This window comes from Teleopsis dalmanni, chromosome 2 (genome assembly GCF_002237135.1).
Source record: "Teleopsis dalmanni isolate 2A chromosome 2, ASM223713v2, whole genome shotgun sequence".
Classification (NCBI taxonomy): Eukaryota; Metazoa; Arthropoda; class Insecta; order Diptera; family Diopsidae; genus Teleopsis; species Teleopsis dalmanni.
The window spans coordinates 159,838,282-159,856,965 of record NC_051847.1 but is presented as its reverse complement, the minus strand read 5'-3'; the positions used below and the strand labels follow the sequence as shown (position 1 = coordinate 159,856,965).

Sequence of the window (18,684 nt, the reverse complement as noted above, 5' to 3'; positions counted from 1 at the left end):
ATTCATTTCGTTTCGGGTTCTAACTCGAATAATTAATATAGAAATTGAATCAGTTCACAAATAATTTTTGGCCGTGGATTCAATTTCGAGTTGAGTTTTAAATTAATAAAAAACTGAAATTTGGGCACAATTATTATCAACATAAAAAAATTGCAAATTTTCACTTAAAAAAAATTAACAGTCGAGTGTTTTTGCATATATAAGTATCAATAATTGTGTTATTTTATATATACCACACATAAAATCATATAAAACAAGTAAGTCCTGTTACTAATATCTTAATTAAATCATATGCATATTATTTTTATTTTAATTATAATAAAACTTGTTTATGCTTACGTAAAGTACACATCCACCAATAATGCTCATATGTAAATCATATATTCATATTTTTCTCTTCATTCAATTTGCGTTGATTTCATAATGCATATTTAGTAGCTTCTAATGTTTTCTATAAAACATTTAATCAAAAAATTACTAATATAAAAATTACCTCAATTAAATATGGGTACATGCACACATGACTTAAAACTACGAAGTAATAAAATCAATATTAAAGTACTCATAATCATAAAGTAGCGATAAATGTTATTTTAAATGTTTCAATCATTGAAAAAAGTTTATAATATAATATAATAAACTATAATATAATATGCATTTCTATAAAACAAAAATTTTAAATATAAATAATTTACTTGTTATTATCTGTGTTTAAGTAAGAATGAACTTACTGGGTCGAGAACTACTATCCCCTTCTGAAATTGGGAGGTTCTCAACGGCCGACATTCTGGCTGTCATTCGAAGGCTGAATGTCTTCTGTTCGGTTAGGGGCTGTTGCAGTACATGGTTGCAGAGCAACCATGGTCACAGTGCTCCGCTTCGTTGGGAGCTAGTACCCCGTTTATTCCTATTCCTAAGAATGAATTTATTTCCAAATCTGTTATACACATAACCAAAGTATGTGAATGTAAAAAAACTCATTTTCGATATCAAAAAATAAATTAAAATTAAGCCTATTTATAAAAATTAATATTTACTATATGCTACAAATATATCCTTACTGAACTATACCATATGTAGATAAATATGGAACGCCGGCAAAAAACTATTTGTTTATTATCAAAACAAACTATTCGAAAAATAAAACTTTTTAGCAGATTTTAGTATATATTGATCCATCTATGAGCTATATATGTACATACATATATTTCTGATCAACTTATTACATATAAATATTTTAATTTCTGATGTTATCTAATATAACTATGTGTATAAACTTTGAACATTTGTCGGAATTGATGAAATAAAATGGTTATAATATAACGATTACACACAAATACTCAAATATATTTTTATTTAAAAGCCATGTTATCTGTTAGTTAGTTGCATTTAATATCTATATAATGGCTGTGTTAACGGTTCCAGATAAAACTTTTATTTATTTATTTATGTGAAATGTAACTGAAGTTAATATGTATGCAATATTTTGAGCTTCGACAGAGTTATAGCTAACTATTATCTTGTGATATTAGAAATTACCCAATAGCATTAATCTTATCTTATAATTATATTCATTCATTACCCAACAGATACCAGGTAGGTGCGAGGAAAAGATTTTAGCAGAACTGATTATATGTTACGTTTAGTAATTAGCTAATAAAAACTGTAATTTTTAAATTGCTAAACAAGGTAAAAACGAGTTGGATTTGTATAGATTTCTTCCTTGCAATTAATACTGGCAATGATGACTATGGTCATATAAAGAATTTAATGGGCACAAAATGGGTTTTGGCATTCAACAAGTTCATTGTAATAAAAGATTTCAATTCTTATAACAAATATATTTAAAGGTTTGATATGAAATCGGCTTTTGCAATTAATCTTACCACAGACAGTAAAATGCCAGGAAGATGGTCGTTATATCTTATTGGCGATTGATGGAACTATGAGGGAAGTAGACCTTCTTTTATGTTGACTACTGTTTGTCGATTTTTTTTCAATTTTAACATTTTATTAGATTAATTTTTTAGTTTGATGTGTCGAATCTTTGTTTTTATATTATTTAAAAATTAAATTGTAATTTTAAGATAAATTTCCTTAATATTAAAACATTAATAATGTTATAAATAATATTAAGGTCGTGTGCGAGTTAGGCTAAGTTGCGTTCTAAATGAGGGAAATTCTAAGTTGTGTCGATAATGTCTTGATGTGTCGATACGTGTTGATAAATGGCAAAATGTGTGCAGTGCAAAAAATCCCAAAAAATCTCCCATTTGGTTTAGCATCAACTTAGCCTAACTCGCACACGTCCTAAATATTTTATAACTAAAAAGTCTTGAATTAGTAGCAACAGTTGTGTCACTAGTTTTGCGAAAATTGAATTTCTGAACAGTTGGATCTTGGCCGTCGTGGATAATTCGCTTTTGGATACTTAATTCAGAATTAACATATCAATATGTCGAATGGTATGGAGAAATAATTATATGAGTTTTAGCTGTACTACTAGAATATATAGATAAATTAAACAACCTGTTGCTTAAGTTGGTCTTCTTAGACTCCTTTTATTATTTTTTCTAATTCTTAATTCTAGTCAACGGAATTGTCGAAAATGATGATGCGAACCTCTTTATTCAGCAGAACTCAGTGAACAAAGCATTCTCTCGAAAACTGCCAACTTGCAGTTTATTCCGTCAGAATGCATTGTACCCGAGTTGTACTTATGAGGTAGTCATATGATAAGTGTTGCACTGAGGTGCTACATATGACTATATAAGCTATTCATTGAACTAATAACCATTAATACGGATCAATGAAATAATATTTATGAGCAAATGATATCAGTTAGTCATTGGAACTACCCACAATAAAGTGAATGTGTTGTATGAGCACTTATTATATTGAATTGTTTTGATTTTAATTTGGTGACTTATTATTGCTTACATAAAATCATATTCCATTTTTCTTTACAACAATTTTTTAAAATCCTACTGTTTTTGGACTCTACCTTATATTCTTTTGAAGTCTATCATTTTTTAGCAAAGAATGATGTTTAAGATATCGCATTTATAAAACACTGAATGAGTTCTGCACTTTGTTCTGAGTTATAATTATTTATCTTTCTCGCAAACGATAAGTTTTAATCGTTCACATTTATTTATGGTAATTATTCTTATATCGCTCTAGAATTCATAATCAACACAGCGAACATAGTGGTTTCTAATCAGTTATAACTACTGATTAAGTTAAAGGTATTATCCAAAAGTTTAGTTTAAAAGTATGTGTTTATGTTATTTATCTAATTTTCGCACGATTTTGTGAAAGATATAATGTATTTGTTGATAACAATATAATTGTACAAAATTTAATTACAAGTAATAAAAATTATGCCAATTGTATCTGATATCTATCAAGTCATCAAGTCGCCTCATAAGCAATAGTATAAATTGTGCATTTTTTTGATCAATATTAATTCATGATTTAGTAGAAATGAATTCCAAAATTAAATTTTCTGCTGCTTGTTTTTAAAAGTTTTATATACAATAACTCTCAGTTCAGTTAGTAACAATCATGTTGTATGTTTTTTTGAGAGAATATTTTAACACATTTCATTCTAAAGGATTTTTCTTTGGTTTGTTTATACAACTAAATCGAAATGTACACGAACCTGCACTTGCCTTTTGTTCGTTTGAGTATCTAACAGATGAATAATTAATCGTGATTGAATATTTCATTCATTGCAAATATTATAAATGTTATTATTGTTTATTAACACTTAAAATGTAATTGTTAATGATTTATGAAATGTAGAACTTTCAATCTTTTATCTGCTATTTGTTGATTACAAAAGTAAACAAAAATATTATTACAATATAAGAGCATATATGAAAAAATATATGAACATTTTTTGTTACTGAATTCTATATTAAATAAGATTAAAAATTTTAAAATCAAAGTAATAAACATGCATGTGTATATGTATACACATATACAAAATGTTTATAATTTTAGTAATATATATTTGCATGAATGTTTTAATAATTTAGAATATTCGCTTTTTTATTTTTAGACGAATTTGTTTGTTTTCATTTTCTTCGCGACTTTTCATATTAAAAAGAAAGAAAATATAATTTTTTTTGTCATAAATTAATGTCAATAAACTTGATTAAAATTACGTATTTATCTGTTTTTTTATATAGAATTTAATCATAACTTATTAATGAATATTTAGGGTAATCTTAGGGTTAAATATTCAGATACTTGTATATTTTGCGATTTATAAGATTTTAATAAATGTATATAACACAACTGTATGTTAATAACATAATTAATACTAACAGTTTCTATAAGTATATTATTTCTTTTTCCTTAACAAATATTTTTTTTCTTTATTAATATGGAATATCTGTTCTGCGCAATTCTAAGTGTAAGTGCGTATAAAGTATTTGCCGTGATATCTAATTAGGACGATTGTTCTACTCTCTACTTGCATTTTCATTCAATGCCAGTTAATTAGTCTTTGATGAAAAATATTTTTAAATAAATGTGAATTTTCTTATACCTTACATGCGCGGCGGCCAAAGTTATAGAGCGGGAGATTTTCAATTCTTTATATGTTGAGTTAACTGCTGTATAAAATCAGCTTCCTAGATTGTTTCATAACCACTCAAACAGACTCAAATAGTCTGAGGAAATTGTTATAAAGTAGCACACTAAATCTACAAGAACCGCTAAAATATTCAATGCGGTTTGCAGGCACTGTACCAATATCTTCCTTGAAATAATATCGTCAAAGGCAAATATACAATTATTACGTACGCCTTTAGCATCACTAGTAGCTATCTACTACTATTTTAAACCGACGGTTTAAAAATAAAACTGAGAGTAACTTGACAACAGAAATCTTCTCGAAAATAAACGTATGGTTATTTTTTTGCCGTTGGGTGAAAAGCATCAAAAGGAACTCTATAAGAATTAAATTTACCAAAACATCTTTTAAGAATGCATAATAAAGATTGGAGTCATTGAACGTTAGAGTATATTGAACCTCATTCCGATAAAATTGTACGACATTCTCTTTTTTATTTTTACCGCAACATAAAAATCGTAATCAATAACAAAGTAAAAGTTAATAATGCTAACATTTAGAAATGTAAATTTAACTAATCCAAAGACCAAGGATAGTGTTGAAGAGAGACGGGTTAGATTAGTAAAGGGGGAATAGCAGGGACATTGCTAGGTATAAGTTCTCTAATCTGACAAAAACCGCGGTTATGAACCGTGAATATCAGAGTGCTGAGAGTGTCATCCAGTAGGGTAAAAGTAGCAGTTAATAGTTGATACTTATCTAAATCTAAATTTTTCTAAGCCGAAATGCGAAATAGGTGCCAAAGAGAAAAAGTCATATTAATGAGAGGACATAGTACGTAGGAATACAGCGAATATATTGGGGTATAAATGCTGTGATCACGAAGATGATGGAAGGATAAGATTGCATCTCACCACAAAAAAAATTAATTTTACAGAATGTAAATGTGTGTTGAACAACTAAATGTATTCCGTGGTTAGTTGAAAATACTTGCCTCGCCAACTTATATTACTGTGAGGAACTTTAATCATTATGTCAATATTAATAAAAGTAATATTGTTTACTTGTGCGCAATTTTTGTTACCAAGAAATACTTTAAAACCTACGTTGCATTTCATAGATGAGAAATGAATTTGTTGGTGGTAGATTGTATGGTTTTTTAAAAGATTTAGGATCGTATTTATCTGTGAACCCAATTACATGCCATTATTTTAATAGCTATTTGTAGTTGCTCGATTTAAATTTATACTGCTTTTAAATAACGGTTTAACTTTATGAACATTCTTCAATCAGATAGGGTTGTAAAGACATATATATATTACATTTTTAAATTAAAGAAATTATTTTTATAAATCACAGATGTATGAAATATTGTAACATCTATTTATTTTTCCAGTAAGATTAAATAATAAATATCCAATTCTTATTGATATAACTTAAATATCTTCGAAAATATATAATTGTTCTCCGCATTAATAATAAATTCAACGGAACATATAATGTATAATAATAAATTATATGTTATATGATTTTGTAACAAGAAAAATTATTGCATTGCGTTTACTGAACCTCAAAGCTCATTTTAAATACAATTTATTATCTGTTTACTTAACAAATTTTCCACAGAAATATGCTTAAATTTAATTAATATAAATTTGATGAAGTGCAACTCAGGCATTTTGTATTTTGTATCCGCTAATCAGTGTTACAAATGTGTGTATTATTTTTGAAATGAACTCCATAAAACCCCTACATTAACCTTATTTGCGTTTTTATACATTATTATTTAATTTAAATCTCATTTTCATCTGCCATTTATTTAATAATTTAATTAAAATCGTTATCATATAAGAATAACATATAGACATAAATAGTTATTATAAATATTTAATTTTAAATAATTTGTTTACATTGTTTAAGTGTATATAAATTCATAAATATCTTGTATATATTAAATGTTTATTATTTTCAATGAGAATTTATTTAATAGTCTCTTTCCACTCTTTTTTAAATTTTAACATATATGTTAATTCCTTTACTGTAAATAATATATAATTCTCTTAATCTGCTCTTCTAATATATTGTACACTTGTTATGTACTAATTTGTTTATGCTTCCTTTGGTTTTTGTTTCCAGAATGTCCTTACAACAACAATTACCACAAGCACCACAAACGATACCACAACAACAATTTCCGTAAGTTTAGTTATAGTGAAAAAGACTGGTAATATATAAAAATCGCAACAATTTTATATACGTAACTTGCCTGATCGTATAATTGCTTTATCGTAGACAACAATTCATATTGTCTTTTTATACTCGTTAGACTAATGATGAGTCTACTTACGCTAGCGGCTGCTTGACGCTTGAACCCGGTTACTGATGGAAAAACGTGTTTGACTTTATCTCTACAACAAAAATTGCTACATTTCCATGGCTTAATACAGATACATGCGTATTTAGAATAGTGCACCTATATGTCACTTTACAAGAACGTTTTATACGATTGCACAAAATAAAACCAATTTCAAAGCTATAAGCTTACGGTAGTGTAAACAGAACCGAAAACATTCTTAAGCGTCAAGCTGATGGAAGTGTGAAGAGGCTCAGTGACGGTCAAATTTATGTTTTGTACTGAAGACTTATTATGTTATTTAAATATTAAAAGTGCTCTATTATTACACTTTTTTTTAAAGAATTTATTAATAAGCATAGGGTTCTAAGAGATATTGTGAGACTGTGAAGATATTAAAGACTGTATGTATATATAGTTTTAAAAAAATTATAACAGTAAAGATACGATTAATTAATATTGTGAACCTTCTTATGGTTAACTTCTTTATTAATTAGATTGTTTTAGTACACATATGACAAGTTTATTATTGTGATACATAACTTTAAAAATGAACATTTAAAATTAAAAAAAATTTGTTATAACTAGGAGTTCTGCTACTATTCGATTTAGTCATCTATTGCATCCATCTAATTTAAAACACTCTTCATAATAACAACAATTACAATAATAACTACTAAAAAGTAAAATTAAAGATGGATTTTAACAAAAGAAATTTTTTATAAATAAATATAGAAGGTTTCAAAAAGTAGTGAACTACAACAACAAACATTTTTTAAAAAAATTTTAATTAATTAATATTAATTAATTGAATATTAAATATATTTAAAATATTCCGAAAGTTAATCTTTTATAGATGTCAAGTATAACCTGTCTCATATTGTAATACTAACCCAGAAAACTTTTAAAGTATGGTAGTTTGTGTATATAAGGAATTGTGTATAGAGATACCTTTATTCTAAACGAAGAATATGTGATGGGTGCATTAAATAACACATATTGAAAATGTTAAAAGAAAGTGGGGATCTATAAAGCATATTCGTTTTATGACGAGCTGGGGCAATGACAGAGTAAATGTGCAATATTTTTGTTTTTCTCTTCTATCCAACAGTTACGTTAATAGTCTATTAATATAAGTAGTAATAATTTATTTATTTTATGTTTCATATCAAAGCTTTATGACACTCACCCCCTTTTTTTAAAATGTTTAAAGTGTTTAAACAAACACTAAAGTAATATCTTAAATTAATGCCAAAATATATAATGCGCTGTCATGAGTATCTATAATACTAATATACATTGTGACCGAAAAGTTTCCGGTCATAAATAAATAAAACGCAAAATTCTTAATCTTCATCAATATTTATTTTATCTCCTTCAAAATATGCTCCATTAGAAGCGATACACAAATGCCAACGTTTCTTCCAATTATCAAAACATTTTTTATAGGCGCTTTCCGGTATGGCTTTGAGTTCCCTCTGCGAATTCTGTTTTACGTCTTCTATGGATTCAAAACGCGTTCCTCTGAGTGGTAATTTGAGTTTGGGAAACAGGAAAAAGTCCCACGGTGCAAGATCAGGTGAATACGGTGGCTGTTCGATGGTATTTATTGAATGTTTGGCCTTAAAATCGTTGATAATGTTGAACAAATTGAGGTGAATCGGAACAAGCCGAGCGTTGACACGTCGCATACACAAATTGTCCACCAAAATCAAACGAGCCATCTCACGACCGATGCCTAGCTCTCGTGCTATCTCTCTAACACTCACATGAGGATTTTGGAACACGATTTCCTTTGCCTTTTCAATGTTTTCGTCGGTGGTAGAGGTCGAAGGTCGTCCAGAACGCGGCATGTCTTCGACGGTCGTACGACCGTCCTGAAAGGCTTTGTACCACTCATAAACTTGAGTTTTCGATAAAACTGATTCCCCATAAGCCTTTTGTAGCATTCGCAACGATTCTGCACACGAAATTTCGTTCGAAACACAAAATTTGATGCAAACTCTTTGTTCAATATTTTTTTCCATTGTTTTTTTCGCAACGCACTACTGAGGTGAACTGGTTTCAACAGCTGCCGTAAACGAACTGTCTGACAGATCGCGCTCATTTTTGGCATAGTAATTGTCCTTAATTGCTGCCAAACTACATAAACTTAAAATATCGAAAAATATACAGCGCGCGAATTTTAAATGAGAACCTCCGAAAACCTTTCGGTCACAATGTATGTATATGAAGGTCATTTATAGTATAATTTTTTGTTTTTATATCATTTGCAAAATTATGTTGAATTATTTTTTTCAGTTTCGTATTAATTTCTTTAATTTCTAATAAAACAAATAAAAAATTTTATAATAAATACTAACGTAATTGGAGCAATTTAATCGATTAAAAATACAACTTGATAAATAATTTTCAATAACTGTGTTTTGTTTGTTAATTGATTTGATAAATTTTGTCGCATAGTAACTATTAATAAGTTCACATTCATTTGTTATGTGGTGTGTAATAAAATAAAAATTGAATGTAATTAACATTATAAATATCTAATAAACATTTATTTTAGAAATAGTATTGATAAAATGCAATAAGTTAATGAACAATAAGTTTGAGACATCACAACCATATCAACTTCTAAAACATTTGTATATGTGTTATCCTTGATCTAATGCTTCACAGATAAGTCAGTATTACAGAAAGACTATAAGAAATATAGCTGTCTTGTATTTAACCAAAAAGATCTTTATGAATTCCTTGAAGTGACAACTTAAAACATTTTGTTATATTATGTGGTTACGCCCCACATAAGAGTTTTTTAGTCTTTAATCCCCTATCGTATGTTAGCGAAATCTACAGATTTTTTTAATTTTTATTTATTTTTGCTTTCACGATGCAATTAAGCACTGATGATATTACTTATGGTAGCTAATAATAAATTTTTACAAAATTAACCCCTAAGTTAATATAATCTGTATTAATCATAATATTTTTAATAAATAATATATCTAATTGATTTTACTAAAACTAAGATGGGTAAATTTTTCAAATTTTTTAATAAATGTGGGAAATGTGCTACATGTGTGGTTACATTGGTTTAAAAATATATACTGCTATATTGCAAGCAGCAAATTTTTTTTGGAATGATAAAATGATTAATGCATACAATAGAGTTCGATACAAAACGATAGAGGAAGCCATATTCTTCACTGGGAGAAAAGGATAATAGAAGAAGAAAGAGAATATACTGGTCGCCTCGTGACCTTCAATGAATAAACACCTTAACCTTAACCGAAACAAATTCCGTTTGTAAAGATGTGGTTTTTTAGTACCTACAAATCACACCCCATTTGTCATCAATCAACTCTCATTAAACTAACAGCTATCCTCAGTCCTTAGTGGTTTAGCGTCTTAAATCTTTGTCAGAAAAATATTCAGAGGTATAGTAATATCAAGTCCATTATTTTTAACTGTTGGTAACACTGTGTAGTATGCATAAATATCATTAAAATTAGTTAATGTCTAAAAATTATTTTAATTATGTTTATTAAAATTTACTCTATGAAAATTAACGATGTAGCGTATAACGATTTGACATCAGCTTATAAAACTTCTTTCTATAACATTCATCATATCATAACATATCATCATAACATTCAAGATGATAACATTGTTGCACTGATGTTTTAAGCCGAAAAGTTTAAGAGAATAATTTCTTCCTTCTATCTTAAACACTTATAGACTTGTTTCCGTTTATTTATAAAAAATAGATTAACATTTGATTCGTCTTATCGATTTGATCAGGAATGTTTATACATATACTTTATACAATTTTTTATTCTCTTAAATTAAATTACATATCAAAGAAATCGAAATACATTTTGAATCAATTGCAAATACTTTATTCCCTTCATAACTTTTATTTTTTTATTTTGTTAATAATTGATGATAATTCATATTATTAAATAATACCATTTTTTTAAATATTTGTGCAACGCGATTTTATATTTATTGTGCGCTTATTTAGAAATAATAAATTGCATGAATAATGCGAAAGCACTGAACTTGGAATTAAATTTGTTACGTTTTTTCTGTGTAGTATTTTTTATTTAATTTCACAAATTTGAAAATATAAATTTAGATAATAAATTAGCGCAAAATTTCTTGAAATGTCGACCCCAATGCACTAGAAATCATACATATTTGTTTATGCGGGTCTTTATTAAATTAAAACATATTAAATTTAAAAATAGCGATAAATTCTTGATCTTAGAGTATTTGATATAAAATGAGAATAAATTCCTTTAATTACAATTTGACTTGTATGTGACTTAACAGTATTATTATTTATTATCATGAGGAAATCAAAGAGAGAATCATGGAGATTGAAAAACTTCCAGCGATTGCGAGAATCCAGAAATCTCTCAACAAAGACCAAACAAATGGCCTCTCTATACTAAAGAAGGCTGGCGGAAGCTTTACGGAAAGTCTGGAGAAAACGGGACAGTTATTGCTGGACATTCATTTTCCAGGCTGTGCCATGTATATTGAGTCTACGAAAACCACCGACGATACTCGTTTCTTATTGGTTACACGAAGAAAACTTTCAATGGCTCGTAAAATCTTCACAGTTAATAAAACTAAATGGGCCATTTCCACTTTTAGCCCGTTTACATATTTACGAACACGCCTTTTTATTCTTATTAGTTTGTATCTCAGGACTCAATTTATTTCCAATTGCTTGGAATCGAATGTTTCCGAAACATAACTGTCGAGCAATAAATAAAAAATGGTTTCAAAGTTTATGTTAAAGTTTAATACAATCTTTCGTTAAATATGAAGAAGCTGATAAAAAATATAATCAATTCGATTTAGTAAATGGAGCAAAAAAACTAATGTTGATTGAAATAAAGAAATTATTTTTTGTATTTTATTTCTAAATATACACTTGCATAATATAATTAAAAAGACTGCAGTACGTACATTTTTTTACAGAATGTGAAAGTTGCTGTGAGTCAAAATTCTTGAATTGTTGCCATTTTAACGAAAATGTATAGTATTTTCAATATACAAATTAGTTTCTTCATCTGTTCATCATCGTATATACATAATATATGTTAATTAAATCTCTCAATTTTATAAAACAGGCACGTGCCTCTTATTTTAAAATAATTTACCTATGTGTTCTTGAGATTATATTTAAATATTTTTTATCAGAGGCGATATCTCTTTGGCTATCGATTAAATTTAGGTTAATTTAAAAACAGCAAAATAAGTTTTATAGCTTAATTGTTAATGTATCAAAAGGTGACGTTTTCACATCACTATTCATTATTTTTAATGTAGCAGTGGCGTTGACATATCTCAACGATGTCAGAAACTGTATAATTTGCTAAGTTTTTAAGGGATTATCCATTTCGTCCTGATATCATTGCTGACAATGATAACATCATTCGGTATCATATGTTTAACAAAGCTGTTATACATGGTTTTTTTTGCTTAGTTGAGCATGTTAACATTAACTGCAGTGGCTATATTTCATATCAAAGCATACGGGTTCATTTTAGGTCTGGGTGATGTGTTAAGAAAGAAAATTCTCGCATCTGGGGCAGTGAATGTTTATTAGTAACTATCCGCTATCCATTTCATTCATTGTATGATGCGAAATTAGTTCTGAAGCTCTGATAGCTCTGATACCTTTGTTATAAGGTATTGAAGTGTTGTGGGGCACATGAGTATCAATTTTTGAAACATGAAATTAAAGAAAGGAATGCAAAGAATCATATTTATGCGAATAAATTGTTTGTGCACTTGATGCGAAAAGTAGTATAAGGAAAAAGTAGTATACGTTATAACATCATCATTTACGGCATAAGAGATAAACAATACTGAGAGAGCATCACCGTAGCTTCACTGTAGTAAAAAATCTGTACATGATAGTATGAACTTTCTTCACGCTAAACGTTCATACATTAATACTGAGTACCAAGACTACATCTTATTATATATGATTAGATAAAAACTATAAGTTATACTATTTTGTATTATAATATCAGATACATGTTACAATAATATCCATTAAGTACAATAATATATCAATAAACACTTTTAGATACATTTTATTTTTACACCATTTATAAGTATTTATTTTATTTTAGATTAATTCCAAAAATTATCAATGGTGGTATCGCTGGAATAATTGGAGTATCATGTGTATTTCCATTGGATTTAGTAAAAACACGATTGCAAAATCAACAAATTGGCCCCAATGGCGAGAAAATGTACAAGAATATGTAAGAATTTTTAAAATAAATAATAATTGTTGTGATTTTAATTATGATGTATATACATGTGTAGGTTCGACTGCTTCCGAAAAACATATCGAGCAGAAGGTTACTTTGGTATGTATCGAGGATCCGGCGTAAATATATTGCTAATAACACCAGAGAAGGCGATCAAATTAACTGCAAATGATTATTTCCGACACAAATTAACCACAAAAGATGGAAAATTACCTATAAGTAGCCAAATGATTGCTGGTGGATTAGCGGGAGCATTTCAAATAATAGTAACTACACCAATGGAATTATTAAAAATTCAAATGCAAGATGCTGGACGTATAGCTGCACAAGCTAAAACGGCAGGCAAAACTATAGAAAAAGTAAATATAAATATATTTTTAAATGAAAAAAAAACGATGTATAAATTGTAATTTTAAAGGTGTCAGCAACAAAACTGGCAAGTCAGTTAATAAAAGAAAAAGGCATTTTTGGATTATATAAGGGTATTGGTGCAACCGGCTTAAGAGATGTGACTTTCTCCGTAGTTTACTTCCCATTATTTGCTACACTAAATGCTTTAGGACCAAGAAGAAATGATGGATCCGGGGAAGCTGTGTTTTGGTTTGTTTAAATGACTATTTTTTTACTCGAATTATATTACTTTTATTTGTAATTAGGTGCTCATTCTTGTCTGGTTTAGCTGCAGGCTCATTCGCAGCGCTTTTTGTTAATCCATTTGACGTAGTTAAAACACGCTTACAAGCTATTAAAAAGGCTGATGGAGAGAAAGAATTTAAGGGCATAGGTGACTGTATAAAGTAAGTAAAATGTGTTTATTTATATTTTTAGTACTACTAAATATATTTATTAATATTATATATTTTTTATATATGTGTTAAAAGTTAAATAAATTCTTACAAAAGCTGTTATAAATATTTTAACAAAATAAGTTTAGTCAACAATCAGATAATATATTATCATATAAGATTAATTTTTTTTTTTTGAAAATAAAAAATTATTACAATTTTCCATATAACCACATATTGCTTTAAAAAAAATATATACTATATATATTAGATATAAAATTTTTCTATATTATGTTTTATTCTTTAAATTCTGTAATTAGCAAATAAAATTTATAGTCGACTATAATTTTAATATATGTATCTCAGATTCGTTCAAAAGTCGTGTATTGTAGAAATCATGTACTGAACTCAAAATTTAGTTTCGTAATGCATAAAGCAACTAATACATGTTAAACCATCTCTTTTAAATATATTATATATATAATATAATATATTTTATGGCATTATATAAACATAAAGAAATTCTAAAAACTAAAGTAGCTCGACAGTTCATTATACAAATCGACTTTCAAATAAACTGTTAATAAATAAAAAATTATTATATAATATATATAGATAAATACGAAACAAAATAAATTTAACGTTTTATCAAATTTTATTAAATATTTACAGAAAAACATTACAGTACGAAGGCCCTACAGCATTCTTTAAAGGTGGACTTTGCCGAATGATTGTTATAGCTCCATTATTTGGTATTGCACAAATGGTATATTTCCTTGGAGTAGCTGAAGGATTATTAGCAATGAGATCTAAGGAAGAAACAACATAATTTTTTTAACTCCATTCAGACTATTGAACAATTTCTGATTATATAAATGTTGAAGCATTTGTCTGTGTTATTGTTGAAAGTTACAAATTTAAGTCATTTTTGTGTTAGATGTATTAAAAATATATTATAAATATATATACAAATGCGTAACGTAATATCCGTCTAAATATATTTTGATTTGCAGAATTCACATATGCTTCAATTCTTCATTCTTAAAAAGAGCTAAAAAAAGTAAAGACAATAAATTCAAGAAAAAAGTATATATAAGTAAAAATTGTTATAATAATTAAATCTTTTGACAAATGTGTATATGTGTATGTATGTATCGATATAATTATTAAAACAATAAATACTAGTAAAATAAAAATATAATGTATTAAAAAAAATTGTTTTTTTTTTATTTTATATCCTTGTAAGTAGAGTTATATTAGATTTAAGTTAGGTTTTCATTAAGTATATATTATATTTGCAAAAGGCTGGTTTCAAATGTTTTCGTTTAAATATGTATAATATATTTTAAAAACATTTTTTAGTTATTGTTCGTAGAGCTCGCTTAGTTAAGATTATTAAACTATTTATACTTAATTGGCATACGATTAATAGCTAAATTTTTGGTACTCTATTAAAATCAAATGTTAATTGCAGTACATAATATTTAACCTTTTATCAATTAGGGAAATATTTATAAACGTGTAAATTATATATATATATATATATATATATATATATAGCAGTTCGGTTAAAACCGTTCAGGACAATCAAAAGCTGCGGCATCGAATCCCCATAAGCTATTACAATAAAATTGTCAATACTGTAGTGAAGTATAAAATATACATAATAAGGTAAATGGCATATCGCATATATTATAATGACATAAATTTAGAACACGACATCTCTCTTTAAATTTGCTTTTATGTATTAAAGACAAGACTAAATAACGATTACTTTGATCATAAATTGTATACAAACAAGTTTTAATTTTTATTTTGCTCAGCCAATATTAGAAAAAACACAGAACATGATATTTTAGAACGACTGCTTTACATTTGGATCCACAGCAACCTGCTCAATATTATATATCTTCAAACATTTAACTTATAAATAGTATTTATACAAATAGTAAGGAATAGGATACACTGCGACTTATAATATCTATTTTATTATAAATATGTTAATCATTTAAATTTGTAGTTTGGAAAATAAATAACAGATATCCGGAGTATTATAATTGCAATCGCAAAATATGTCAAACCTTAACTTATATAATTTTTACTAAAACATAAACTACATTGCAGATCGTACTAAAAATTGACTAGAAAGCAGTAAATTATTTTTTAGTTAGGTGAAGTATATTAAGAAAGTGTACGTAACATAATTATTTGAGTTAACAAAATAAATTAAATTTATAGAAAAAGAGAAACAAATTATGTCAATTCAAAAATGTTTGAATTTTTTTTATTAAACATTTTAAAATAATATATTAAACATTTAATATAGTTTCCGATTTAGTTCAATATTCGACTCAGTTCAATTTGAAAGTACAAACTTAAATTCAATATTATATGTATTAAAGCATATGTCTATTATTCCAATCAACCTTATACTTTCCAATTTATCACACCATAAAGTAGCAATACTTTACTTTTATATAATAACAATGTAAATTATTTAAGAGTATTCAAAATAAGAAACTTATATAACATCTGCAGAATGATTTACAGGTGCATTAGCTTCTCCGTGTTCAGTTGTTAAGTCTACGTAACGTCTTCGAGCAATATGCAAAACTAGCGAGCGATACCATTCCAAAAAAACTGCTCTACGATATGTAACAACGCCAATCTGAACAATTAGTATTCCAAGTAGCATCACTATATTTAAATATTCCCATTCCAATAATAAGACAATTATCCAAACAAACGAAATACTTAGACCTTCAGCCAAAAGTCGACTAAGGGTTGATTGCTTCAGTAATATCATTCCAGTATAATTATAGCAGGCACACGAAATAAAAAATAGCATCAATAGTGCAATTAAGAGTGGTCTGCTGTGGAGCTGTGTCAAAACATCACCAAAATCATCAAAAACGCTTCGAGAATTTTGATCAAATGGTGCTTTTGTAGGCATAAAATTCATGCAAATACCCAAAAATAGAGTTATTACTGTACCAAATACACCCTGCCAACCAACAGCTTGCATAGCTGGTATATCAGCTCCTTTAACAAATTTTTCTTCGTAAATAAATTGCGCTCCTCGGAACACTTGTGCACATATAATTAATAAATCACCAGTCAAAATCGCATTTACATCACTTGAGGATAACGACGCTTTATCATAATATACGCGTTGTGCATCAATTGATACAATCGCAATTACACCGCAACTTATCATAAATATTCCCATCCAATGTCTTGAGTGTAAGACATTATTCAAGTATATAGAACTAAAGATAGCAATAAAAATGATTAATGTCTCTGAAAATGATGGAGAAGAAACATTAATGAAAATAGTGCATTAAATAATTTTCTGATTACCTCTTATCACTTGAAAACTGCTTGCGTAAGTTAAATACAAGGCAGTAAACATAAGAATTGAAGCAATGGCGTCAAGAAGTGCTGGGAGTAATAAGGAAATCGGTGAAAACTCTCGTCCGCCCCTCGTAACCAAATGTTCGTTTTCTGATCCATCCTTAAAAGCAACAGGTTATTTTAAACTGAATTGTGTAAAGTTTGATTATTTTATGTCACCATACTCACCTCTCGTCGTTGCAACAAAAAGTAAACAAATTTAAAAACACCAAAACAGAGTAATTCACCCAGAAACATTATAAATGTTTGCAATATAGGATGCTGAAAAGGTCGAGACTGGCCATCCTTACATTCCGCTTTGAGAATATCCGTATATCTTTAAAAGAAAATTGATTTAATACCTCAGCAATATTTCTATATAAGGATTACTTTAGTAGTATAACATTTAGAGCTCCGGTAAAACTGTAAAGTAATACAAAATATTTGGTCGATTCCATATTGTCCAAAACTATTAACTTTCAAATATACATTCAATTTATTTTTTATTTTTTCTTAATTAAATTAATATACGTTCGTATACTACTTAGCCCAAATCAAAATTGCGAATATAATGTAATGCATTTCATATACCGAAAACAAAAACAAGAGCACAAAAATAGTGCTGCCAATCAGATTTTGTACACTTTAAAAAATTAGAAGAAAAATAAAACATTTGATAATTACATGCTGTCGCTGACTTTACTTTAGTCATTGCCGTAACATTTATCCTTATTGCTACGATTTGGGCTACTTTTACAGTTTTGCAAGTGATTTGACTATGAATTTTAGTAAAATCACCTATTCTGAAATTTTTTTTTGTAAATTCTTTTATACAAAACACCTAAAAAAAACTGGACGTGTTCGATGTTAATCGTCAAATGTGTAATCAATGTAAAAATGGTATACAATAATTACCGCTAAGTGGCTTTATTTTTTTTTTGTACTCAATTTAAAAATTTGCAAACTTAAGCCCTGATATTTGTAGTGCCATGCCATATCGGCAAATAGTGTAGTGCAAAAATTTAATTCATCAGAATAGTGAACTGTAGCAAACTTTATCATATAAGATTTGCTCTTGCAATATTTTTTAATAGCTCCTTCAGTCAGAATTGTAACTCATTTGTGAATATAAAAAACAATCTTTTTCTATCTTTCTTCACTTTCTTCACTTTCTTCATTTGTCTCACAGATAAGGTAAGAATTATTAAAGGGATTACTTAATCTCCTAGTTAGCATCTCTATTATAAGACTGAAATCCCTGCGGGTTATCTT

General features: G+C 27.7%; 2 protein-coding genes across 2 annotated transcripts; one reads left to right on the top strand and one right to left on the bottom strand.

Moving 5' to 3' along the window:
- Nucleotides 1–224: 224 nt before the first annotated feature.
- LOC119683779 (mitochondrial glutamate carrier 1-like) lies at nt 225–15,102 on the top strand. Its single transcript, XM_038097641.1, has 7 exons — nt 225–257; nt 6,722–6,781; nt 13,091–13,225; nt 13,290–13,593; nt 13,653–13,834; nt 13,891–14,031; nt 14,692–15,102. The coding sequence occupies exons 2-7, from the start codon at nt 6,723–6,725 to the stop codon at nt 14,846–14,848; spliced, it is 978 nt and encodes a 325-aa protein (XP_037953569.1). The 5' UTR covers nt 225–257; nt 6,722; the 3' UTR covers nt 14,849–15,102.
- A 1,227-nt stretch (nt 15,103–16,329) lies between these two features.
- On the bottom strand, nt 16,330–17,984 carry LOC119683057 (solute carrier family 35 member F6). Its single transcript, XM_038096659.1, has 4 exons — nt 17,803–17,984; nt 17,602–17,749; nt 17,380–17,533; nt 16,330–17,319 (listed from the first exon to the last, which is right to left on the bottom strand). The coding sequence occupies exons 1-4, from the start codon at nt 17,868–17,870 to the stop codon at nt 16,541–16,543; spliced, it is 1,149 nt and encodes a 382-aa protein (XP_037952587.1). The 5' UTR covers nt 17,871–17,984; the 3' UTR covers nt 16,330–16,540.
- Between the last annotated feature and the right edge of the window lie 700 nt (nt 17,985–18,684).